The sequence below is a fragment of the Electrona antarctica genome (assembly GCF_951216825.1).
Source record: "Electrona antarctica genome assembly, chromosome: 5".
Classification (NCBI taxonomy): Eukaryota; Metazoa; Chordata; class Actinopteri; order Myctophiformes; family Myctophidae; genus Electrona; species Electrona antarctica.
Window position 1 is genome coordinate 60210591 of NC_136810.1, and position 27111 is coordinate 60237701.

Below are 27111 nucleotides of genomic sequence, written 5' to 3' on the forward strand. Positions count from 1 at the left end.
GCTGCCGGCCATAGACGTCAAAGTTTCGGAACATGTATTGTTTATAAGTAAGTATGTGTTTCGGATTTCAACCTGTGTTTCTGCCATTGCATGGTAGGCACCCAGAATAATTATTCTAAAACAATATCATACTCATAATGTGATGAAGATCCAGAAGTCTTCAATGTAATGCAATGGAGAAATACTCTACAAGATTGATGTACTTGAGTAAAAGTACAGAAATATTGGTATCAAAATGTACTTAAAGTACCAAAAGTAGAAAGGACTCGTCATGCAGAATGTCCCATTTCACAAGTTTTCAAATGTAACTGGAAAATCGAGATTCGCATAGGTCACAGTTCTACTGCGTAACCTGCATTCCTCGCTATTTAATCCATGTGTCGGTGCTGCGTAATACGCTAAACCCGCTATTTGTTTAATGTGTTTAATTCGCCGTTTTTTAATAATTAAAAAGAAAGAGCGGATTTGTCGCGGACCTGGGGCCTAATTTCACAAAACTTCACAAAAAGGATTTAAGACAAAATCAGGCTTGTTGAATCCTGTTCTGTACAGCCTTGTTTATTCCGTTACACTAAAGCCAAGCGAGGCTTAGAATGGGCGGATTTAGCGAGCCAGGATCATAAAATCTGGCTGAATAGACAGCCTGGCTTTTTGTCACTAGACCCATTCGGTGGAACACAGATTTACTGATCCTTCTTCTTCGTGGGGTATTATGGCAGTTTGCATCCTTAATAGTTGCATTACTGCCCCCTTCTGTATATCTCTGTACAGTATCTCTACTAATCTATTCCAAAGACTTACTGATACTAGGACTTAAGCTTCAAAAATAAATACTGCTGCTGTAATAAAATAGTATAAAATACATTAAAAACAAATAATAATAATAAAATACAATAATGGATAGACTGAATGATTAACTACCCCAACAATATAGTCTACATTTAACCACTACGCTTAACTTAAAACTTCATAATGAAATTGTCATATAATTCTTAATATTATAAGCATAATGATATTTGGCCATAACTCCCCCTTCTGAGGGAGCTACCTTTGGTGAAGGGGGTGGTTTAACGGTGTTTGTTGACATCCAAGTTTGGACTAACCTCATTGGCTATCCTACGCTATGACATTGAGAACATCACAATGTCGTCGTCACAACCATGTCCTTTAAAGAGTGCCACAATTTTTGTATTTTTCCAGTTTTTCATGTGTCTATGAGGTGACAGCACTTCATTCGACACCCTGGAGTCGTTTTTATGTGCAATGGTGTATTAACTTTGTATTTAGGGTTTCTTCCTGGAGATTGAACCCTTGACAGTCAAACGGCCAATGAAATAAACAGTAATATAGTGACATCACATTATCAGCCCCTCCCCTAACACATCCCCCTTTATTATACAACTACAGCTGTGGGTGCGGCTTCAGTTCAGGTGGATCACCACCCATCACCACCCACCAGGCAAACCAGGCATACTTAATTAACTGGTAAAACACATTTAACAAATTCTGTACACTTTTCTGAAACAAATATACCTCCTTATATAACAATAAGACCTGATGATCACGTTTTACGGTGGACAAAAATCACGGCACTCCATCTTTAAAATAATATGTCGGCTGAACCAAAACGCCATTCAGCAACTTTTAAACGACGGATCATCTGCTTGAAGTAACTTGTGAAGATTAGCTGTCAACGCTGCTGAACCGGGCTGTCTGCTGTGTAGAAAGAGGATTTTAGAAGGAGAATACCAGCACTCACGGAGTAGTCCTTTAAGACACTTTATTGTTTCATCTTTACAGGGGAATGGTAAGCTGCAAGCAGCAACACAACAAACACGTTTTCGTTTTCGTTTTGTGTTGCTGCTTGCAGCTTACCTTTCCCCTGTAAAGATGAAACAATAAAGTGCCTTAAAGGACTACTCCGTGAGTGCTGGTGTTTCCTGACCGTGCACCCGGTAAAATGTTCCAAGAGATTGAGACAGTTGGAGTTGTGCGTGCTTCCCTCTTTTCAAAATAGAACAGAGGATTACCAGAAGATACCTGGACCGTGACTTTGCTGTCGATCGATTGGCTAATTCAACAGCCATCGGCTTCCTTGATTGGCCAACCTCAACTCATCGGATTTGGCTTTGTGGATTTGTCAAACTTTGCGAGTCATTTGTGCCACGAAACCAATATAAGCAGTAGAACACAGAGTCTACTTTTACAGAGTGAGACTTAAACTACACTGTTAGAAATGTTCTGCTGGTTGCTGCATCTGAGTAGAGGAGGACGAATATGCTTTAGTGCTGCTGTTACAGTCGGAGACAAAGTGTACTGCTTCAGAGAGCGCCATGACGACATCACGGATCAGATTGGTGTGCACGTTTTAAACACAGTGTCTTTTTGCTGGAGGAAGTTGCCCCTGGTGACACCAGGAAGAGGAGAACGTCACCATGAGGTTCCCTCCTTCCGCTGGGGAAACTCAGCTGTGCTGGTTGAAGATGTCATCTACCTCTGTGGAGTCTTTCAGAAAAACTCAGGTGAGATCTGCAACGCACTTTATGCATTTGATGTGGACACCCACGGATGGTTTAAACGCAGGGTTTCTGGGTCTGTTCCGGAGGTGAGGTACTACCACTCAGCCTGTGTCTTGGGAAAGGTCATGTTTATCCATGGAGGATGCAACGGAATGACTGACTACACTAATGACATCTACAAGTTGGACACCACCACAATGGTCTGGTCTGTAATTAACACCAGAGGAACTCTGCCACCCGTTTCAGAAGTTCACTCCACCATCATTGGGACAAAGATGTTTGTATTTGGGGGCTGTGGGGAAGAGGATGAGTACTACAACACCATCCGAGTGTTTGACACAGAGACCAACCACTGGCTTTACACACCTTCTGCACAGCTTCTCCCAGAAGGACGCTCCTTTTATTCAGCCTTTGCCTACAATGGATAGCTGTACATATTTGGTGCTCACAACAAATTCAGCCAACAGACCTTCAATGATCTGTCGAAATTCAATCCAGAGACCTTCTCCTGAAAGAAAGTTGAGCCCAAGGGGAAATGCCCTTCTAAGATGTATGGGATGTGCTGCTCTTGCATGGTGGGGGATCGTGTCATTCTCGTTGGAGGATACCCAGCATCAGATGACCTGAACATCTTGGACTTAAATCCTAGTCTGAAGACGTTATGCAAACTAGTAGTTATTCAGCATGGTCTGGAGCAAGCAGGACTAACACATGATGTCAGGTGGGAAATGGCAGCCATGACTACCAACAGCAACAGAAAAGAAGACAAAGTATTTATTTAAATACCTTTTAAGCCTCGTACAAAGCCAACTCTTGTCGTGACAAATCATGACAACAAATACATTTGTTCGGGCCGAACAAATAATTAGAAAGAAGAAGAAAATGGCAGGTTACAACACTTTTTTGTTGTTTTTCTTCTTTGTAATTATTTGTTTGGTCCAAAATATTGTGTTTGTTGTCATGATTTGTCACAACTCGAGTTGGGTTTGTACGATACGGTCTTTAAATAAATACGTTTTGAAATATCTATGGGAAAAATGCATTGGGAATTATTTCCTGGGCCTGGCGTCTTCATGAAAGGGGGCGGGACTGCAACGCTCTATAAGTACCATAGTGTGTAGTCCTTCTAGCACTATGGACCAGAGCTAAAGTAGCATAGCGTTTCTGACGGAAGGTTCTGCCAGTTGGAATCCAACCAGCAACTGCTTCTGATAAGCTTTATTATTGATATCAAACCGGATCACTGATTTTTTTTCTGGCTTCGCCGTTCCTTCTTTAGTGATCCTAGACCGGATTTCGCAACCGTGCTGCCATTCACCTCCCTTTATACAGGCTGACTAAAAAGCTGAATAACTCGAAATCTACGGAGCTCTCCATGGTTTGCATAAAACGCGCAATTTTTGGAGGTCTTTGCTGATTATCCGGTGATCTAGATGGGAACATTGGCGCTTTCTAGAGCAAGGATGGCTTCATTTTAGCTCGCTAGCATTGACGCTATTCATTTAGCATCTAAGATGGCCCCCCAAACAGGATGTGAATCCAGCGTGTGTTACACTACAAACGGCTCTGCGTCCACCAGGTGGCAGCAAATGGGTTGGTTAGACCAGTCATTAGTCCTACAACTACAACCTGTCTCAAACCATCACCCTAACCTCCCACGGGGCAGCACACCTAAACCTAATCTTAACCCATGTCTAACCAATGACTAGTCTAAACTAAGTATGTACCCCAGAGCTATAAGTACCATAGTGTTAAGGAGAAGGCCTTCTAACACTATTGACCAGAGCTAGCCCTATAGATTTTGGACAGTCACATCTCAATGGGAAACCAGGGACTGTCAAGGACCATCGTTTATGATAAAATGTGCATTCCCAACTTCCAGTTCAGGGTTTGTTTTAAGTGAAACCGAAAGCAACTAAATGTGTGTGTGTGTGTGTGTGTGTGTGTGTGTGTGTGTGTGTGTGTGTGTGTGTGTGTGCACATACATTCAGATGTATGTGCACACATCCCTTCACTGCCTGATGTGCAGGACTCACACACACATCTCTCACACACACACACACACACACACACACACACACACACACACACACACACACACACACACACACACACACACACACACACACACACACACACACACGCTTGATATGACAGAAAACGATTGACTGCCTCGATCCGCTTGGCTGCCATAGCTTTCAGAATGACTCTCTGTGTGAAACCAGGGTTAGTTGTGTTTGTGTGCGTGCGTGCGTGCGTGCGTGTGTGCGTGCGTGCTTGTGTGAGTGTGTGCGCAAGTGCGCGTGTGTGAAACCAGGGTTAGTTGTGTGTGGTTTTTCATTAGGTTCCACTGCCTGTGTGACATGGACAAATCTGTCTGCTCTACAGTGCACCATGATGACCTGGTTCACACGAGTACATGGCCAGGCAGACAGGCAGACAACCTGAAACTGCCTCTGCTTGAAACCTGTTGCATGTTGCAGGTTATTTCAGACTTATTTCAGTGGATTTACAGTTTGTGATTTGACTTGCCTGTCGAGTGGCAAATGTTTCAAGCTATAGCTCGACACGGTCCTACTTCGGGAGAGCAGCGCTGCTCTGTTCATCCTCCTCCTGGCTTGTGTATGGCAACAACCTGGACATTTACAACCCAATGTTGAACGGGTTCATCACAAACGCCAAGAAGCTTTAGTTTATGCCGTTGTTTCACACGTTAGTTGTACTACTGCAGGACATTTGAGCACAGAGGTGGTTGATTAGTTAGTTAAACCGCTGCATGCGATGGCTATGGACCACGGTGCTCCTATAAGGCTTAGTCATTGTTCCTTCTCATGAAACTCCGCTTTAAAATAGTTCATTTGTCGTATAGTGTTGAACACTAACCCAAAGTGGTCAACAACAACACGCACAGAGGAGGAAAGCTTGCGCACCGCACCACCGCCACCATTGGAATGCTTTGGGACCTTTTGCATGCCGGTGCGACAGATTCCTTTTTCCGATGACGTCACCTATCCCACTCTGTCCGATGGAAACCTCGTAAGTCTTAAAACTTATTAAAAACGCAAATCAAACAATGAAAACGTAACTTGTGTAACTCGTTATCGGGAAGGAAGCTGTTCTACAGTCAATTAACTTGTGTGGTTGTGTTATAGGGAGGGACAGAGTTAATTGTGTGAGTCCGGGTAAAGCTCAGTCGGTAGAGCACTCGCTCTTCGAAGGTCATGGGTTCGATTCCGGGCACCGATCACTCAGCACATGAGGAGCACGGCTTGTATGTTACGGATGGCTGTTCACTGAAGGTAATCTCTCTCTCTCTCTCTCTCTCTCTCTCTCTCTCTCTCTCTCTCTCTCTCTCTCTCTCTCTCTCTCTCTCTCTCTATCTCTCTCCCCAGACAAGTGTGATGAAGGTCTGGTGTCTCCTCTTCCTCACACATCGTTCAGCAGCTCCTCTGTGTTCACCAGCGGCTATGCTCCTGGATACGCCAAGCTCAACCAGAGAGGAGGTACACGCATGCACGCGCATGCACACGCACATGCGCACGTGCTCACGCACACGCACACTCTCTCCCTCTCTTTCTCTCAGAGTGTATCTCTCCTCTCCACTCCTCTTATCTTGGGGCTTTCAGAAGTGTGGAATCATTTCCACATCAGTTCACAGCGAGCAGATACAGAACATCTGTGTTTGTTCACTTAATAATTCATGCAGAATGTCTCAGTGAAGCCACGGTGCGACTGAAGGAGGAGACATGTGTTAATATGACCGCTGTAAACAACTGGAGAGCCAGACACATCAGAGGACGCTACATCCTTGACTAGTCAACACCATTCATATTGTATTTCATTAGAAGAAGCCAAAAGTACAAGGCAGTGGCTCAGGGGTAGAGTAGCCGGTAGAAGTTAGAACCCGGGCTCCCCCAGAGTTCGTGTCAAAGTGTCCTTGAGCATAGCCTTGAGCTAAATTGCTAACGGGTTTCTGGTCTAGAGGGGCAGGTTGCGGCTGAGATTTGTGCACACCCTGATTGGTTCACCGATCTGTCCGTCAGCTCAGCCCTGGTCCCTCCTTCCCCCCCTCCCCCCCTCCCCCCCAAGTGCAGCGCTACGTCACATTATTTGGATCGACGCCCACCCTGAAGGGTTGACTCCCACTTCTAGACCATCATCATCATCATCATCATCATTGGTGCATGAATGGCACATTTCATTCTAATCCAGTTCACATCAATGAGATGGCATCTTTCAGTTCAGGGCATCTTTCATTCTAATCCAGTTCACATCATATTTCATTCTAATCCAGTGTTCAGATCAATGAGATGGTATGACATCTTTCTGGTTCATGTCAAAAGAATGCCTCAGGACATCTCAGACTGGTTCATGTCAAAGGAATGTCTCAGCATATCTCTGACTGGGATAGTTGTCACATAATGGATCAGTCAGTGGAGCTTCACTGGAAGCAAATATTTTAGTTAAAAAGTTTGCTCTGAAAGAATATATATTCAAAGATTTGTGGCACATTTTCACGGTTTTTCAAAAATAGCAGATCTGCAAGCTTGTAGATCTGTTATTTTTCAATAGCTAAAGTATAACATGATGCTTGAAACAACAAAGGGGGTTCCTGTCCAAAATGGAATATCCATACCAAGAAGACGTGCTCTGTGCGTTTTACCCCTCCAATGCATGGCTTTTGAAATGACGTCATAAGGCAGCCGAGTCTATGGACGTTGTAATGCTTGTTTAGGGCAGGGTTTCTAAACGTTTTTGGCTGGGGACCCCCGGAAATGCCTCGCATTTCCATTTTCCAGCCATTCAGTTGCAAAAAAAAATGATGTAACGTGCATGCATTTGACACTTGAGCTTCACTTTTATAATGGCTGAATGTGCATTTTTATCATTTCCTTTCTTTTTACATATTCAGGTAGGCCTACTAGTCTGTCGAGACCTGCCTGAAAAACTCCACGAAAAACACTGCAGATATATAGCCTAGCCATTTCTGCGTTTCAAAATAATCGGGGCCGCATCATAGGATGTATACGTTTGCGATTGTATTTCTGTTTCCTCCGAGACTGCAACACTGGTGTTTCATCATTGGCAGGAAATTACCTACTGAGGCAGATTTAAAAATAAAATCACACCCGTGTGAAGTGAGGAGCGCTAATATATTAAAGTCTAACTCATGTTGATTAGGTGATGTAATGGTGATGTAAAACAAACGGTGCCAACACAAACATTAAATCATATGTGTGTCAGTGGTGCTGAAACATTTTCATGTCACAAATACAATCCAATGACTATCGCTATAGATAGTAGCCTATCACTACTATATGTTTTTGAAGCCGTACAGTATGCATGTGGAGAAGAGAGCAGAGCATACACAGGTGAGAGGAGAGGTCGATGGAAAATTGGCAGGTGAGGGAAACACATGGAGGTCCCACGTGGGGCGAGAGAGTTGAGCGTTGATGGAACGAGAAAGAGACAGGTGAGAAGAAATCGAGAGAGAGAGAGAGAGAGAGAGAGAGAGAGGAGAACTCCACATGTCATACAAAGATCAGGACGAATATATATAATGAAAAGAAAACAGATGGGGCGGCATAAAACATAGCAGAGAGAGAGAGAGAGAGAGAGAGAGGTGGAAAAAGTGCTGTTTTGCTTAAGTAAAAGTATCAATATTGCAGTGTAGAACTGGTCCATTACAAGTAAAAGTCCGGAATTCAATTGTAAAAGTACAAAAGTATTGGCATAAAACATGTAGTTAATGTACCACAAGTAAAAGTACTCATTATGCAGAATGTATGCAGAATGTCTCATTTCGGGTTTTGAAATCTTTCTTCTGTAAACAATCAAAATAGCAGATCACACACTCAGAAGCTCACAATGCGTGAGTGACATGTGAGCGATGTAGATTGGCTATTTTCAAATGACCAAAGTGTACTGTATATAATAGGACTGAAGTTGTTTTGAATATGTTTTGTAATAGTAGGCCTAATCAAAATCCACAAAGTAAACCAGTAACTAATGTTTTCAAATAAATGTAGTGCAGTAAAATTACAATATTTCCCTCTGAGTGGAGCAGAAGTAAAAGTATTGCAAATCAGAAATACTCAAAGTACAAATACTTCAAAATGTCACTATATAAATGTACTTAGTTAATTTACACTACTGCTAATATTTTGTTCCAGGGACCCCGAGAAGCAACACCGATTTGAGTTAGCAGATCTATAAGCTCATATAGCAAACTGATGCGATGTGAGATTGTAGATCTGCTATTTTTGAATAGAAAAAGCATAAAATAAAGGTTAAAGTGGTTAATCATCTAAAATGACAGATTCTTTTTCCGGTTTAAACTCATTTGCCGCCAACAGCGCCATCTGGTGCTGGTTCAGGGCACCATCCAGTGATTTAATATAGGTATAAAATAGCTCAAGGCTCTATTGCTGATTACTTAGGTTAGGACCCGCCGCAGTGGTGTCCGATTAGAACTTAAACCAGGATGCCTCGACTTCCCCTTCTGCCTTGAACAGACCTCTATTATATATTATTCGATTAGGCTTTGTCAGGATGACTGAACCAATAAGATCCATATAGGTTCTATCATATTGATCTGATATTAGCATTAGGTCAACCCGGACCAAATATAGGAATAGTCGTACTAGACACGTCATATGTCACATAGCCCGACGTCCTAGTCGAATATCCCCATATATGGAGAAGTGGTCAATGCTGTTTGGCCACTCAGAATAGCCAAATGGCATTGATCACGCCTCCAGGTCTTAAAGGGTAAGACCACTTTTTTAGAGGTTTGGGTTGTTTTCTTACCTTATTATGGGCAAACTATTCCATTCCATGAGTTATTTCGCTCCGTTGTGTTGTTTATTAGCAATTTAAAAAATAAAAATAGTCGCTCATTGACTTCCAATGTAACGGAGAAACAGCTCTCAAAGTCACTCATTGGCACATGAACCAACGCAACAAAAGCTGATTCTGACAGTTTATGACATCAGGAAAACTCATGCGGTTTTATTTTCGTCTTTTAAGATAGATTTATAAAGTTACTATTTTAGTCGGAGATAGACTTGAGCAGTACTACGGCGTTCCCAACTCTCGCGGTGACGTCTTGCGAGGTTTCGTTTGTAAACAGAAGTCTCCACGCTGTTTGAGATTCACCCAGCTGCTGCCTTGCATACGAGCAGTCCCAGACAGAGACACTTTACACACTTCTTCTAAAGTGTCTTCTAAAGTGTCTCCCTCAAACACATCCATTGTGTATGTTTTTAGTGACAAGCGGATGAGATCAAATCCTTTTGTTTACATCTCCGTCGTTTCCAATAAGGAAGTGGTGTACAGTTTTGGTCCAATCAGATCGTTTTTTACAGCAGTGATTCGGTCGGCGTAGGCATACCTACCGGATCTTCTTTCTACACAAATTAGTCAAAACAAGACAAAGTTGACATTTTTTATTAAAAATAAAACCGCATGAGTTTTCCTGATGTCATAAACTGTCAGAATCAGCTTTTGTTGCGTTGGTTCATGTGCCAATGAGTGACTTTGAGAGCTGTTTCCCCGTTACAATGGAAGTCAATGAGCGACTATTTTTATTTCTTAAATTGCTAATAAACAACACAACGGAGCGAAATAACTCATGGGATGGAATAGTTTGCCCATAATAAGGTAAGAAAACAACCCAAACCTCTAAAAAAGTGGTCTTACCCTTTAAGTTAAGTAATAAGACCTGGTACTTAAGACACGCATAATACTGCCCTAAATGTCCAATGACCAACTCTCCCTCCTCCTGATATGAATAGAAGTGAGAGTCTTCGTTACAGCCGCCCCAGATTTCACGTTGAAATCTATACCGTATCAAGAAGACACAAACAATTTTCCTTTGGCGATAAATGCGTAATAGGTAAAGGATCTTTTTCTGAGCACGTACACAGTTGTGAACCGTAATCAATTGATATTAAAATCAATTTTGGCCTTTGGACCCTACGGTCCAAAGGCGGAGCAGAGGGCGTCAAAAGGCGTCAAAAGGCGATCTAGGCGCCGAATATGAGTTAATGGGATGTTGATCAAATCATTGGTGTCATGGTCATCATTTCATGCCCTTTCTCCTGGAGGTGTGCTTTTCATTGATTGTTGATGAGTTGTATTGACAGGACATGGGTTGACGTGACATGAGTGATGGTGACAGTCTTCACCACAAAGTGCTTCTGGCAAAACGTCCTCAGGGGGGGATTTATTTATATAGGACAGGTTTCACATCACAGGAGATGGAAACATGACGCTTCCATGCTCTTCTTCTACAAGCGAAAATAGAACTGAACGGTGGCAGTCGCCTAACTATTGCTACTGCCCCCTGGAGGCGGATGAGCTAGTAGTTCTGAGAGGTGACATGAACAGGGGTAACATTGGCGACTTTAATACATGAATAAGGAGTTTAAGTATCTTGGGGTCTTGTTCACAAGTGCATGAGGGGAGGACGGACATGGAGATCAGCCGGTTAATCGGAGCAGCAGGGGGCGGTATAGTCTCTGTACCACACTGTTGTGACAAAAAGAGAGCTGAGCCAGAAGGCAAACTTCGTTCCTTCTCCCACATGAAGTGTGGGTCATCATCAGTGTTGTTCAAGTCACTTTTAAAAAGTAAAGAGTTATAGTTATAGTTACTTATCTAAAAAAGTAACTAATTACTTTACTAGTTATTAAATTATGAAAGTAACTAGTTACTAGTTACTTTACTTTACTTTAAAAAATAATATTATAAAAAACTATTTAAAAAAAAGGTTTTTTATTCTGTCGCGCAGTAAGAGAAAAGACAACTCCCTCTTATGAAATGTTGTGGAACAATAAAACATGTTCAGAAATGTTGACAGGCATCTTTATTGCCTTCAAAACAAATGGTGCTGTGCAATATGAAAAATAATCAAATAATAATCAAATACAAAATGAGTAGGGCCTACACTCTTCTTACACCGTAAAGTTAACAATACTATTTTGGCAGTATTCAAGTAAATCAACTACACTCCTTTGGCAGACTGACATTACAGAAAAATAAGTTCAATCAACTGAAGATATCTTCAACCTTGGCAAGCAAACAAACCTCAGCCTCACAAAGAGAAACTATCAGTAAAACTATTTACTTCACATCTGGCCATTTTGAACAAAACATTAACAAGGATGGATAAACTTAAGAAAGTGCTTTAATTTATCAAATGTATTTTTGAGCTCATCTTCCATTTTAGAATATTCACTGTTCAGGTATTTGGGAGATGTATTTCTGCATATTGGCCCTGCTTTCACTGGTATTTTGCTGACCAGTGCTCTGAAAGGAACAAACTCCACCGTTGAGAGGGGAAGCATTTCCTCAACAACATACCTGGCAATCATTTTGTCAAGTTGACTTTTTGTGACATGCTGCGGGTAAAGGACGACAAAAACATTGAGGTGAAATGAAAATGATGTGGCGGACAGAAAGCATTGTTCAGTGCGGGCAGTGCCTCACAGTCAGATGGACCAACACCACTAAAAAAGACAAAGATTTTAAATCGCCACAGCAGCATGTCACCAAGACAAAATGATTGCCAGAATAATGCTTGTATTTCCAACCCGCAAAGCATCTGATCGCTGTCATCCGCATTTGCCATTTGCATTGCCGTTGTAAGGTTGTTGTAATTGTTCGGTTATTTGGCGAGAGGACCTGGCTCCGACCAGCCCAAGATTACAAGCAGATTGTTAGAGACTAACACGCACAGTTGTGAACTAAATGTTCCAAAAATAGCTTATCTTTGACGAACTCAAACGTGCTTTTTATAGGGTTTTTATGAATTCAATATTAATCAAACACATATAACATACCTTCACACATTCTGTTCACACTTCCCGTTACAATATGTAAGTATTACAACACTGCCTGTGGCTTTGCACTTTGCTATTTGCTGTCTCCTGCTATTTGCTCGGTAGAAGTCTAGCTCTTATTAAACACTCTAAGCTGTCCCAGAATCAGCCCCGTCTCTGAACTATTCAGATCTTGGTAAAGCTTAGCTTCCTTGTTGTAATGCAGACTTAGTTCAGTGATATGTGTATCACTAAGTGTGGTTTTAAATCTTCATTAAGAGGATGAAAAGAGGGAGAAAAAAAATAAAAATACGTTCAATTACCCTTCTGATTAAACAATACAAGTTATTAATAATGCACAATTATATATAGCATTTATAATTACCGCTGGCCCCTGCCTGCTTCTTGTGATGTTACAATGACATGGTCATTGAATCTGATCAATACTGTGCTATACAGCATAGTTAAAGCAAGCTCTGACTGAAGTCACACCTCCATGTTAACACTTACAGCCAATGGAAAGCCTGTATTTGATTGATTGAATTGATTGAAAATTTTATTAACAGTTTGCAGAATTACAGTACATTTCAAGCACAAACTCAATACAAAGGCTGTTAACTGTGAGTGGACGACCCAATTAAGCATTACACTTGTTTACAACAGGGTCCACCATGTTCAATTCATCAAATATTTACTGCTTCCTCTCCTGAGAGGCAGATCCCATTACAGTTCCTGTCATGTGACCCCAACTGCTACAGTGCCTAGATTAAACTGTTTAGACTATTACAGATATTTATTATTTAGGCTTTTTACCAACCCAATATATGATGGGTTATTAGAACACATTAAACAATTGAAAGGAATTAAAGATTAAAGTTACTTCATCCCATTGACATGTTCTTAAAAGTAGTGAGTTGACTCTCCTCTGGAAGGTGTCATAAACTATAGACCTTTCACAGCTGGAATGCTGATAAGCAGCCAACCCCCCAGCAAGGAAGTGGCCTGGCATTTATGACCTCCCAGGCTCTCCTTACCCCACAAACGAGCAGTAATTCTCTCTTCTTTGGAAATACACTTAGACCCCATAATCCAATATATTTTCTACCCCAATTTCTGAGAATACATCTCACACATCCATAAATAACACGACCTTCCTCACGACGATTATGAAAATGGTTATGGATATTCATTTTTTCATGATCGGAAAGATTAATTTTGGATATAAATTTTTCTTAATCGGAAAATTTTGGATTTTTTTGGGCGCATGGCATTTTTATTAATTTCGGAACCTGCTAAATAATACTGGATCCACATACTGACGTTATAACGTTATACAACTTTAAAAAACACATTAAACACAACACATTAACTGCATAAATCAATGAAAATTTGAAAATAAAAAAAAGGTTTACATGCGTCGATAACATGAACATTTCTAATGAACCCAAAACGCACCCTTAAGTATTAAATTCAGTTACAGCTAATTAAACGTGTGTAATACTTGTAATAATGTGATGGTTTGGAAGTGAAACAAAGTCTCCCCCCTTTTATAACACCCTCACTTCTGGCGAAGGCAGTTTTTTGTCATGTCATGTCAGCCAGGGGTCAACCTGAACGACATGCACTTTGTTTCACCCATGTCCGTTTATTTGTATGGCTGTTGCCCGGACAAAGGTTTAGATTACTATCTAAACATCCCCCCTTAAACAGATAAGATTTTTAGGACTCTTACACAAGAGTCCGTTTAAGCTTGGGCTTAGTTAACTAACATGATCACAAAACCTGTTTTAGTATTTTGCTACTTCTTTGTTAGTTACTTCAAAATCGATTTTGCATTTCAACAACTTGGTGTCATTTGACTTAACTTTTTGGATTTTTTAATTTGACTTTAACAAAAGCAACCCAATTGAAAATGGCAAATCCTTGCAACATTTTAACCACATTATGTGTCTTTCACACATGCAGTCCCTTGTGCGCGTGTGTGTGTTTGTTTGTGCGTGCACGCACATGCGTGCGCTCATGCACAACCTCCACACGTGCACTCTGAGAGAAAGCGTTTCCCCCCCAATTGAAGGAAACGTAATCATTATACCAGCATTCTTTCACATTTGTCCATAAGGACTTAATTGGCACAAATAAACCCATTTACCTGCACTTGTTGTATAGTACAGATATAATGAACCCACATACATCATCACATTTATATGCACAGATCAGACACACATCTTGTGTGTGAGTGTGTGTGTGTGAGTGTGACGTGTGTGTGTGTGTGTGTGTGTGTGTGTGTGTGCTGTGTGTGTGACATCTGATTGTCACTGAAGCCCCAATGTCCCCTGCTGTGTAGAAACAATGGGTAGAGAGCATGTCACATGCTCTCTTTGGCTGTCAGACAGCTCTGATCTCGTCGACTGAAAGTGTTCTTCCACTTCCATCTCTTTCCCTTTTCAGGATTTAACAAGAAATGCTTTATTGTGGCCTTGTTCTTATAATTTGATAAGCAATTTCTGCCCAACAGATGCGTCGGCACTGTGGTCTGGTGCTTCTTTGGCGGTTGCCCAGCCGAACCCCTCACGATAACTATCGTCGGGTCTCCACACTCAAATTTCAAGACCGGACCGGTCTCTCGCTCCCCTGGACCCCTCACGATAACGATCGGCGGGTCTGTGGGAGTGTGTGTGTGTGTGTCATCCTCCTCCCCCACCGCCTGTTGAACGCGTAGACTTATGATGGCACCGGTAATGCCACCGATCACGCTCGGTGTTTCTGTGGTGATGAGGTTCAATGACTTGTCGGCCTTGCCCACGACGTTCGCCGCTGGCATGGCTCTGATGAACGGTGAGGCGTAGACCGGCTCCAGGGTTCCTGGAAAGCTGCTCACCTGTTCCGCTCTTGTCGACAGCTGCTCTGCTGCTGCCTGTCCTGTGTCGTTCACAGGTAGTGATAGTTCCTCGCGAGCGACGTCCGTCACTGGCGCGGCTTTGATGAACAGGACGGTGTCTACAGGCTCCAGGCTCTCTGGAAAGCTGCTCACCTGTCCCGCCCTTGTTGACAGCTGCTCTGCTGCTTTTGCTGCTGCTGCTGTCGTCGATCCCACTTCGATGTTCGGCGAATCCTCCTCTGTCGAAGGCTGCGGAACTTTCGCGTGGTTCTTGTAGGCTCCCTCAGCCCTGCCCGTAGCCGCTCTTGGCCTGCTAGGATTCTGACTGAGGGCTGGTCGTGTCGTAGGTTCGTTGCCCACGGTAGAGGGCTCTGGCTCCCCTGCATGGTTACTGCAAGCACCAGGCTGCGCCTCCGTTGTGACAGGCTCCATCTGCTCCCAGCCCGGGAAATGGCTGGTAGCTGGCCCGTCTCTCCGCCCCTCTGGGGCTGTTTCGGTGTCCGTCGCCGTCCCCGCTTCGTCCATGGTTGGTTGGATGTCACATCCGTCTCCCCACGGCGCTGCATCTGCGGGCGTGAGCACCAACGCTGGTTCCTCCGACGTGGGCTCCTCTCCTCGCCCCTCTGGGGCTGCTCCGTTCCTGCTCTCTGCAGGCATTTCACAGAGGCATATCTGGTGGCTCCCTGCTGTGTTTACGACACCTCTGGTGTCCCTATCTTGTATTTGACAGATAGCTTTCATGATTGCTTTGAAACTAAACTGAGAGTACCTTTTATGGAGTCAGAACAGTCTCAAAAGTCTCACAGTAGATATTACAGATTTGTAACTCACAAGTTCAGATTTGCAACTCACGTGAGTGAACTCACAGGTTCGCATTTGTGTTTTGTATCCACAAGTTCAGATTTGTGTTTTGTATCTGTATTTTGCATTTGTGTTTTGTATCCGTGTTTCGCATCTGTGTTTTGTATTTGTGTTTTGTATTTGTGTTTTGTATCTGTAATTCGAATCTGTGTTTTGTATCCGTGTTTCACATCTGTGTTTTGTATTTGCGTTTTGTATCTGTAATTTGCATCTGTGTTTTGTATCCGTGTTTCGCATCTGTGTTTGAAACACAAATGCAAAAAACAGATGTGAAACACGGATACAAAACACAGATGCAAATTACAGATACAAAACACAAATACAAAACACAAATACAAAACACAAATACAAAACACAGACGCGAAACACGGATACAAAACACAAATCTGAACTTGTGGATACAAAAGACAAATGTGAACCTGTGAGTTCACTCACGTGAGTTGCAAATCTGAGCTTGTGAGTTACAAATCTGTGAGACCTTTGAGACTACTTTTGAGACTCTTCTGACGTTGGGCGTTAACGAACGTCCTCATTGGCTGAGGGAATCTGTCAATCATTCTGATTGACAGATTCCTCGGCCAATCAGATCGGTCCGCCTTCAGCCAATCCTATGGCTCTAATGCCCTGGGGGCACGCTGGTCCATAGCTCTAATGCCCTATGGTGGGGGGCACGCTGGTCCATAGCTCTAATGCCCGGGGGGCACGCTGGTCCATAGCTCTAATGCCCTATGGCGGGGTGCACGCTGTTCCATAGCTCTAATGCCCTATGTCGGGGGGCACGCTGGTCCATAGCTCTAATGCCCAATGGCGGGGGGCACGCTGGCACATAGCTCTAATGCCCTATGGCGGGGGCACGCTGGTCCATAGCTCTAATGCCCTATGGTGGGGGGCATGCTGGTCCATAGCTCTAATGCCCTATGGTGGGGGGCACGCTGGTCCATAGCTCTAATGCCCTATGGCGGGGGGCACGCTGATCCATAGCTCTAATGCCCAATGGCGGGGGGCACGCTGGCCCATAGCTCTAATGCCCTATGGCGGGGGGCACGCTGGTCCATAGCTCTAACGCCCTATGGCGGGGGCACGCTGGTCCATAGCTCTAATGCCCTATGGTGGGGGGCATGCTGGTCCATAGCCCTAACGCCCTATGGCGGGGGGCACGCTGGTCCATAGCCCTAACGCCCTATGGCGGGGGACACGCTGGTCCATAGCTCTAACGCCCTATGGCTGGTCCATTAGAGCTATGGACCAGCGTGCCCCCCGCCATAGGGCATTAGAGCTAAGGAACAGCGTGCCCCCGCCATAGGGCATTAGAGCTAAGGAACAGCGTGCCCCCGCCATTGGGCATTAGAGCTATGGACCAGCGTGCCCCCCGCCATAGGGCGCTAGGGCTATGGACCAGCGTGCCCCCCACCATAGGGCATTAGAGCTATGGACCAGCGTGCCCCCCGCCATAGGGCGTTAGAGCTATGGACCAGCGTGCCCCCCAGGCGTTAGAGCTATGGACCAGCGTGCCCCCCGCCATAGGGCATTAGAGCTATGGACCAGCGTGCCCCCCGCCATAGGGCATTAGAGCTATGGACCAGCGTGCCCCCCGGGCGTTAGAGCTATGGACCAGCGTGCCCCCCACCATAGGGCATTAGAGCTATGGACCAGCGTGCCCCCAGGGCATTAGAGCCATAGGATTGGCTGAAGGCGGACCGATCTGATTGGCCGAGGAATCTGTCAATCAGAATGATTGACAGATTCCCTCAGCCAATGAGGACGTTCGTTAACGCCCAACGTCAGAAGAGTCTCAAAAGTAGTCTCAAAGGTCTCACAGATTTGTAACTCACAAGCTCAGATTTGCAACTCACGTGAGTTAACTCACAGGTTCACATTTGTCTTTTGTATCCACAAGTTCAGATTTGTGTTTTGTATCCGTGTTTCGCGTCTGTGTTTTGTATTTGTGTTTTGTATTTGTGTTTTGTATCTGTAATTTGCATCTGTGTTTTGTATCCGTGTTTCACATCTGTTTTTTGCATTTGTGTTTCAAACACAGATGCGAAACACGGATACAAAACACAGATGCAAATTACAGATACAAAACGCAAATACAAAACACAGATGTGAAACACGGATACAAAACACAGATTCGAATTACAGATACAAAACACAAATACAAAACACAAATACAAAACACAGATGCGAAACACGGATACAAAACACAGATGCAAAATACAGATACAAAACACAAATCTGAACTTGTGGATACAAAACACAAATGCGAACCTGTGAGTTCACTCACGTGAGTTGCAAATCTGAACTTGTGAGTTACAAATCTGTAATATCTACTGTGAGACTTTTGAGACTGTTCTGACTCCATAACCTTTCCACACAAGTTCCTAACTCATGTCTCTCTTTGTTAGCAAGCTCTAACCTGCCCACTTTTCCCAAAGCTCTGGTATAACATGTGGACATGTCCATCACATCTCTCATAGCAAATTGCAGCTTAATAAGCTCTTCAGGTATTTCGCTGACTGCGCCCACTTTAATGGACAATTCCAAGCTAAATGCCAAATTATAGAAAATAGCCTTGGTAACAGAGCTGCCGTCTCGCAGTTCCTCTAAGGAAGCCATTTTCCACCCCCTCTGTTCCCTCCCCCTAACAAACAGTAAGTAAGTGAGGCAGGGTTAGTGGTTAATTAACTTCACAATCATTCATTCACAAAGTAAATGGTTAGTTTCGCCCAGCTTTAATTAGTGGACTTCTGACACAGTCACTGTGTCTCTTTACTGGGCGCGATCTCACAACACGGTTGGTCTTTTATTACCCTTGACCTCAGTCTCAGGCCAATAAGCATGCAACCCAAGTCTCTTGGCCCGTTGCGAATAGTTATGATTAACATTCTTTGTGCTATTTCCATATGCATAACTATCTCGTACGCAGAGAAGCCCACACTCCCCTGTCAATACCTTCACCAAATGAACCTATAATTTAGTAGTCACTACTCGATTTATATTGGCCGCGGGCGGTCAAACTCTATAGCACAATGTAAATCTGTCACAGATTTTGCTAAGCACTGTTCATATACAGTGGATGCGTCACGCACCAGTTATTATAGACACATCCTTCCTTAATGCACACTTTCAAAGCACGCTTGCAGCGTTAAACATTATCGATTGTAATACAACTACATCGTGCTTAACGCTGAGTTTAAAACTCTGTTCTAAACAGTTATCATTAAACCAGCCCTTGCCACTTCAGTGACCTGACTGATTTAAAGATAACACCCTGCACTGTCTCAGTACATGGGACATTTGCATGACAAATAAGTCATTCTGACAGTGAGCATTTAGTATTTAGTAATCAAACGGAATGACGTCACGGCACTGACCTATAGTTTGATTTTGATTTCAGTTTGAATAAAGTCACACTAGACAATCCACTATCAAACGGGGCGCCGTCTCGGCAACAATTCTGTCTGATTTAAACTTGTGGTTCTCTAGTGTGGTATGATTCAAATATGTGAGCACTGCACCAATCATACTTTAAATTCGGGTCACTTTTAGTCACCGCTAATTTAAAGCCCTTTAAGACGCGGTAGCGATTCAAACTGTAATAGGTCCGAACGGTTTCGGTTCAGACTATATTATGTCTTCAATCGCCGGGGCGCGAATTAAGCTGTACGCTGATCCCAGCGTACGGCACTTTCTTTCTGTTTTAAACAAGGCACTTTAGTTGCACTATGAATTAAAACTGTGCACTGATCCCAGTGCACGGCATTAAAACTGTTCGCACGGCGGCGAATGAACCTTCGCACGGCGGCGAATGAACTGTGCGTTGGTCCCAACGCACGGTACTTCCTCAATTGAAATTATGGTCACTTTAGTGACTACACCGATCTATGCTGTTTATAAGTTTAAACAGCCCGGCCACGATTTAAACTGGAATTCGTTTGAATCTGTCAGACTACTCTGATTAAAACTAATTAAAGTTTCAACCAGCCCGGCAATGATTTAAAACTGGTAATCTGTTTTAATTAGGCCCTTCAGTGGCCTTAACAAATCAAAACTGCGCACTTTAGTAGTGCAGCGCTTTAAAACCGAATATGTCCAAACTGTCGCAGTTTAAATATATTCCGCTTTAAAGTAAGTCACTGCTCGCAGCGATTTAAAACTGTTCGGTTATTTGGCGAGAGGGCCTGGTTCCGACCAGCCCAAGATTACAAGCAGATTGTTAGAGACTAACACGCACAGTTGTGAAATAAATGTTCCAATAATAGCTTATCTTTGACGAACTCAAACGTGCTTTTTATAGGGTTTTTATTAATTAATTATTAATCAAACACATATAACATACATTCACACGTTCTGTTCACACTTCCCCGTTACAATATGTAAGTATTACAACACTGCCTGTGGCTTTGCACTTTGCTATTTGCTGTCTCCTGCTATTTCCTCGGTAGAAGTCTAGCTCTTATTAAACACTATAAGCCGTCCCAGAATCAGCCCCGTCTCGGAACTATTCAGATCTTGGTAAAGCTTAGCTTCCTTGTTGTAATGCAGACTTAGTTCAGTGATATATGTATCACTAAGTGTGGTTTTAAATTCATTAAGAGGATGAAAAGAGGGAGAAAAGGACAAAGAATATACGTTCAATTACCCTTCTGATTAAACAATACAAGTTATTAATAATGCACAATTATATATAGCATTTATAATTACCGCTGGCCCCTGCCTGCTTCTTGTGATGTTACGATGACATGGTGATTGAATCTGATCAATACTGTGCTATACAGCATAGTTAAAGCATGCTCTGACTGAAGTCACACCTCCATGTTAACACTTACAGCCAATGGAAAGCCTGTATTTACTGCTTCCTCTCCTGAGAGGCAGTTCACCAGTGCAGTCAGATCCCATTACAGTTCCTGTCATGTGACCCCAACTGCTACAGTGCCTAGATTAAACTGTTTAGACTATTACAGATATTTATTATTTAGGCTTTTTACCAACCCAATATATGATGGGTTATTAGAACACATTAAACAATTGAAAGGAATTAAAGATTAAAGTTACTTCATCCCATTGACATGTTCTTAAAAGTAGTGAGTTGACTCTCCTCTGGAAGGTGTCATAAACTATAGACCTTTCACAGCTGGAATGCTGATAAGCAGCCAACCCCCCAGCAAGGAAGTGGCCTGGCATTTATGACCTCCCAGGCTCTCCTTACCTCACAAACGAGCAGTAATTCTCTCTTCTTTGGAAATACACACCATAATCCAATATATTTTCTACCCCAATTTCTGAGAATACATCTCGCACATCCATAAATAACACGACAGTAATAATGTTTGCTAAACCGGCGTTTTCTGTGTATGCGTTACAAAGGTTTGTGTGTCTGTGCAGGGTTTACCACAGCCATAACAGTAAGACCGCCCTACACCCTACCCATTTGTTCAGTGACCTCAGAGCTCACCTGCCAGTGATTGTCATCCTGTCCTCTTATCTCTGTCACCTTTTCGTCTGTCACCACCTCTCCTTTATCACCTCTCTCTCTCTCTCTCTCTCTCTCTCTCTCTCTGTCTCTCTCTCCCTCTCTCCCTCTCTCCCCCCCCCCTCTCTCTCTCTCTCTTCTCACATGATCTTCTCCACTCTCTTCCTGTTCTCCACTTCCCCCTCTACTTCTTCTAGTCTACTTCATGGATATATAAAAAATCACACCTGTGTTAAGTGAGGGGCGCTCTTATCATCGAACATCATCATGACGTAAAATAGACACTATGCCTCTCAGTGCACATGACGTAAAATTGTCCATTCATTGTCAATGGGAATTTAATGTTTGTGTAGGACAAAGTTTGTGAACATACTAAAAGCTGGATATAGGAGCGCCCCTCAAACAAATTATGCCTCATTGGCCGCTGCAGTTCATTGGAGCGAGCTCATTGGCCGCTGCAGTTCATTGGAGCGACCTCATTGGAGTAACCAACATGTATCGACATGAAGGTGGAATGCGTCAGAGTTGCAGAAGGCATGCTGCGTCGCTGCCACTGAAGTGACTACTGGCCAATCACAGCGCGTCTTTTAATAAAATAAATAAATGCTATTGTTAAATATATTTCCGTGAACCGAAGTGGCAGCTGCAGCAGTGAGCCAGATGGTCTCAACACTAATCATTGTGTTGTTGTTATAATGGTCCTTCGAGCCGGATGGTCTCTCTGAACACTGATCATTGTGTTGTTGTAATGGTCCTTCGAGCCGGATGTTCTCCTCAACACTAATCAATGTGTTGTGTGACAGGTGCAGGCGGCTGGTCTCCTCTGGACACAGATCATTACCAGTGGCTCCAGGTGGATTTGGGCTCCAGGAAGCAGGTGAGCGCCGTCGCAACGCAGGGCCGCTACAGCAGCTCTGATTGGACCACGCGGTACCGCCTCCTTCACAGTGACACAGGACGGAACTGGAAACCCTACTACCAGGACGGCAACATATGGGTGAGTCAGACAACACTCTGCATGTGTGTGCGACTGTGCGTGCGTGCGTGTTTCCCATCCTGCTGTCTGTCTGTCTGTCTATCTGTCTGTCTATCTGTCTGTCTGTCTGTCTGCAGACCAGCAGAGCAGGTTTTCATCGTGATTTCACAAAATGAGTCTCCTTTGGTGCATCATTAATAAGACGAGTTTTGTGTGCTGAGCGTTGATGTGTGGGAGGAGAACTCAGAATGTCACATTCTGTTCCACATTAATGTGAATTGCGTAATTATCGCATTCATCTTTGGTAAAAGGGACCTCTTCCATTCATCACAGGAAGCAACACTTAACCCATTTAGACCTGAGGCCGATTCTAAAACCAAATAAGTCTTCTAAATCCGTGCGTGCGTGCGTGCGTGCGTGTGTCTGTAATCCATATAACTTAAGAACCGATCGCCACACCGACTTCAAATTTGACACACGCATTCCACACCACCACAGGGGGTGCAGTGCCCGGGCCCGGCCTTGAGTAAGTCGGATCTCTGCCTCTCTGCCAGTGGACCTAATGAGCCTAAGTCCCCTCAAATGTAGAATTCCCAGCCTCTGTCTCAGCCAATTGATTTCCATGGCAATCCCACACCTGCCATTTGATTACTTAAACAGTCCACTTTTCACAGACGGTTCAGACACATGGGCAGACAGATACAGAGATATCTATCCATATATGGGCACAAAAGGGACACAGAGAGACGGGTGAAACTTGTGCTATGACAACGGGTATTGCATACTAGGTTCCCAACTTGCATCGTTCCAAAGACTCACCGTGTAGCGATAAGAGACTTGATAAAACTCTATAGGTTTATCAAGCCATACGTGGCTAATCTCAAGCGACTGTTATAATTCAAAGTTCTCTATAATCTGTGGAAGTGTCTGTGTTAATTCTGTGTACTATCACTTAAATCAAATGCTATAGAGACCCACCCACCCCGTATCAATCCATCCAATCTGACAGACGTATTCCTTCATATAATCCTACTAAATAAAACACGTTTACTGTTGTCTGGCCTGTACAAGTTAGATGTCAGAATCATGTTGTCTGGCCTGTAGTAGTTAGATGTCAGAAATATAATGGGGCATGTGGTGATTACTAAATAATCACCACATGCCCCATTATATTTCTTAGTTAGAATTTAGTTAGATGTCAGATGGAAACAAATGGAGCGTGTTGTTTTCTCTCTCTGAGCACATGTGGCACTTTCACTTTCACAGGTTTTAAGTTAAGACGTAAGACCTGGCGATAATCCGTCGGGCCGTCGGGGGCTGTTGATTGATGATTCCGATGATAAATATGGATCTTTTATACACTTAGAAGCAAACGTAAGCGGTTGTTTTTGTGCTGCTGCAGCATAATTGTCCTGCTCTTATTATTTATTGAACAGCGTTTTGCCTCCGACACCATTACCCCCTGATGTATTGCTTTTAATATTTCTGCAAAAAAAATATTCCTAAACACATTAAGCCATTAAGGACTGGAACGCATCTGTGTCACCTTAGCTTTTAACCATCTTAAACCATTATCTGCTATTATTGAAAAGTTGTGAAAATGTGTGCAATTCTTGGAATATATATTCTTTCACAGCAAAAAGTTTTTAACTCATATATTAGCTTCTGGGAGGGGAGGGGTGGGGTGAACAACATATTTTCAGATGGGGGTCGGCAGCCTACATAATATTTTGAGTCGTTTGAGAAAAAGTGGAGTCGTTTGGAGTCGTTTGAGAAAAAGTTTGAGAACCACTGATATAGAAACACAAAGTTTTTCAGAAATCTGGTCTCAGTCCTAAATGTGTTAATCTCTCTGGTTCCGTTTGTATAACTATCCCATTTTGGACTGAGGTCGATAAAAAACATTTTTCTGAAAAACCCATGTTTCTATGTCAGTGGTGCTCAACCTTTTTAATGTCAAGGACCCCCAGAATTATCTCTATTGGGCCACGGAGCCCCCATCTCAAAATATGTAGTTCCAGGGACCCCCCAGAAGCAAATATTTTAGTTAAAAATGTTCGCTCTGAAATATATATTCAATGATTTGCGCCACATTTTAACGATTTTCAAAAATAGCAGACCTACAAGCTCGTAGCGCGCGCTATGTTTGTATATCTGCTATTTTTCAATAGCTAAAGAATAACATAATCCTTTAAAACACCAAAAGGGGTTCCCGCCCAAAATGGGCTATACATTCAGGTCTGTGTGTGTGGGTGGTTTGGTTGGTGATGTATCGCCGCTGTGATCCAAACTATTGTGTAAACAAATGCACGGCACGGTGGGCGATAGAGTATTGACGCTGAGTGGATGACATCAATAACCTCCGCTACGCTATAACGAGCCCACTGCACATCACATTTGTTTTTATCCCTGTATCCCTGTCGTAAATAATAAATATGCAGATGCAGAACAGGTGGATGCAATCATCATCACGTTGATGCATGTTCCTTTACTCGACTGTTGATCTGATGACATTTAAAACACGCACGCACACACACACACGCCCGCACGCTGCGGCACGCACACACACGCATGCGCACGCACGTGCACACGCACCCACGACAGAGAGAGAATGGCCGGGTTTCTCAAAGAATTATTCTTACGCATCTTCTTAAGAATAGTTTTCTACGAGTGCGCAGTGAAGCATGACGCCTGTGAACATAGTCGTTCCGTGCATAGATGTGCCACGCAATGGTAGGCCTCAGGCCTGGTATAGGCCTCAGGCTTGAGGCCTGGTATATGGTAGGCCTCAGGTCTACCATTCTGAAATTTAATTTAATAATATTTGGACTGCTGGACAGCTGACAGTAGGCTCTCTTTACTCTTTAAATTAATCTGTGACATGTTACCGATTCCGACCCGTTCCGAAAATATTTTCAAATAGTTAAACCGAACCCGAATGGATCCGTGACAATTTCGTCCGATTCCGACCTGTTCCGAGATTTCTTTCAAATTCCTGCGCCGAGTCCGACCGAAATCCGATTATTTCCGACATTCCGAGAGACCCGAACCAGCTGACAGCTGACAGGCAGACATAAATGTGGACTATATAGAAATAATATAACTATTGACCAATTACCATTTTATGATTAAAGCGCGAGAGAGAGACAGAGAGAGAGATACAGACAGACATAGAGAGACTGTGCGCTATAGACGGTGAGAGAGAGGAAAAAAAGAGTATATATATATATATATATATCGTCCATATAACCGCCCATGGGCCGTTATTTGCAAACTTAATCAGCCTCAGCCCTTATATGCGTGTTCACCGTGTTGAGTTTGTAGATCTCCGCACGCCACTCACCTAACAACAGCGCAACACCAGTCCTCCACATCCATAAAATAAATCTAGGCTATAGTTTCACAAGTGCCTATGCAGCCTATGCACAACCAATTGTTTTAATTCAAAGTGGTATAGGCCTATACTGTATTCTGTGAAATGTTTATTGTCATCCGTGTATCAACAAGCTCCAAGTGTTGCATGACAGCGCTTTGTGAGTTTGCAGATCATCCATTTTCGGTGCGCGGTGTGTGCCAGCGCACAGCCAGCCTGCCTCAGCGCAACCACAAAGTTGATATTTAAATCGTGCTATACTCGGGCAATCTTCAACCGATTGTTCTAATTCCAAATGGCCTATGAAGTGTAAATTTTCATTGGGTGAATAATTCATGTTTTTTATATGCTTTAATTAAATTATATGGAGTGAGATGCTAACATCGGCATATAATGCTCAAGCGCACTGCATGGCTCTGCTTGACATTTACATTTTCTATCGCCTGTAACATGTGGGGTTTAGCCACTTGACTAAACACAGTACTACAGTAGGCTATGTGTAGTGTAGGCCTATAAATTATGGTTTTATTCAATTGCAATCTACCGGTACGTAGGCCTACAGTTTATAATGAAATCATTGATTTGTCCGCTGCTTCCCCTTGCTCAATCAGAACATGTAGTGGTTACACATGTGTGTTGATACGCTCCCTCTTACAATTAAATCAAAATGCATTGCCTGCAATGTTTATTGTTTACTATACTAAAAAAAGATGACTGCATGTTTGGTGGCGAGCCTTTCCAAAAAAATAATTAGCCTACTCCATTCATATACTGCGCCATGGCGCAGCAAAATGAAGACGACGCATGGAGTTATAATAGCTGCATTTTCCTAAATGTGCTGTCACGGGTAATCCAATAATTCTAAAATAAATATAAAACATATGGAAAGATGGCTGAAATTCTCTAGATGATGCTAAAAATATTAATTTAATTACGACATTTTTATATTTAAAAAGGCTTTAGGAAAAACGGGGTTGCTTCTAAATTCCTTCATGCAGGAGGCCTTATGACATGTAAGGCTGTGTTCTATCTAGGTATTCTATGTCTATCTTGTCGTGTTTGACGGCGTTTCCCAAAAAAGGACATGGTGTCTGATTCGCTGCCCATGCAGCCAATTAGGCAGCAGAAAGGCTTCTGTTTGCGGCCTAGAGGGCTACTGCTAATTGCTGTTGGTGTTAACAATTGGACGACTACATACAACACAATC

At 43.1% G+C, this 27111-nt stretch overlaps 1 protein-coding gene across 1 annotated transcript in view; it reads left to right on the forward strand.

Moving 5' to 3' along the window:
• LOC306923543 (contactin-associated protein-like 2) overlaps window positions 1–27111 on the forward strand; it is a gene marked incomplete at its 3' end in the record, with an annotated part of 333896 nt that overhangs the window by 70915 nt on the left and 235870 nt on the right. The window contains exons 2-3 of the mRNA XM_079501713.1: window positions 5912–6022; window positions 22359–22552. Of these exons, the coding sequence (XP_079357839.1) occupies window positions 5912–6022; window positions 22359–22552 (305 nt within the window). The remainder of the gene's footprint in view (window positions 1–5911; window positions 6023–22358; window positions 22553–27111) is intronic.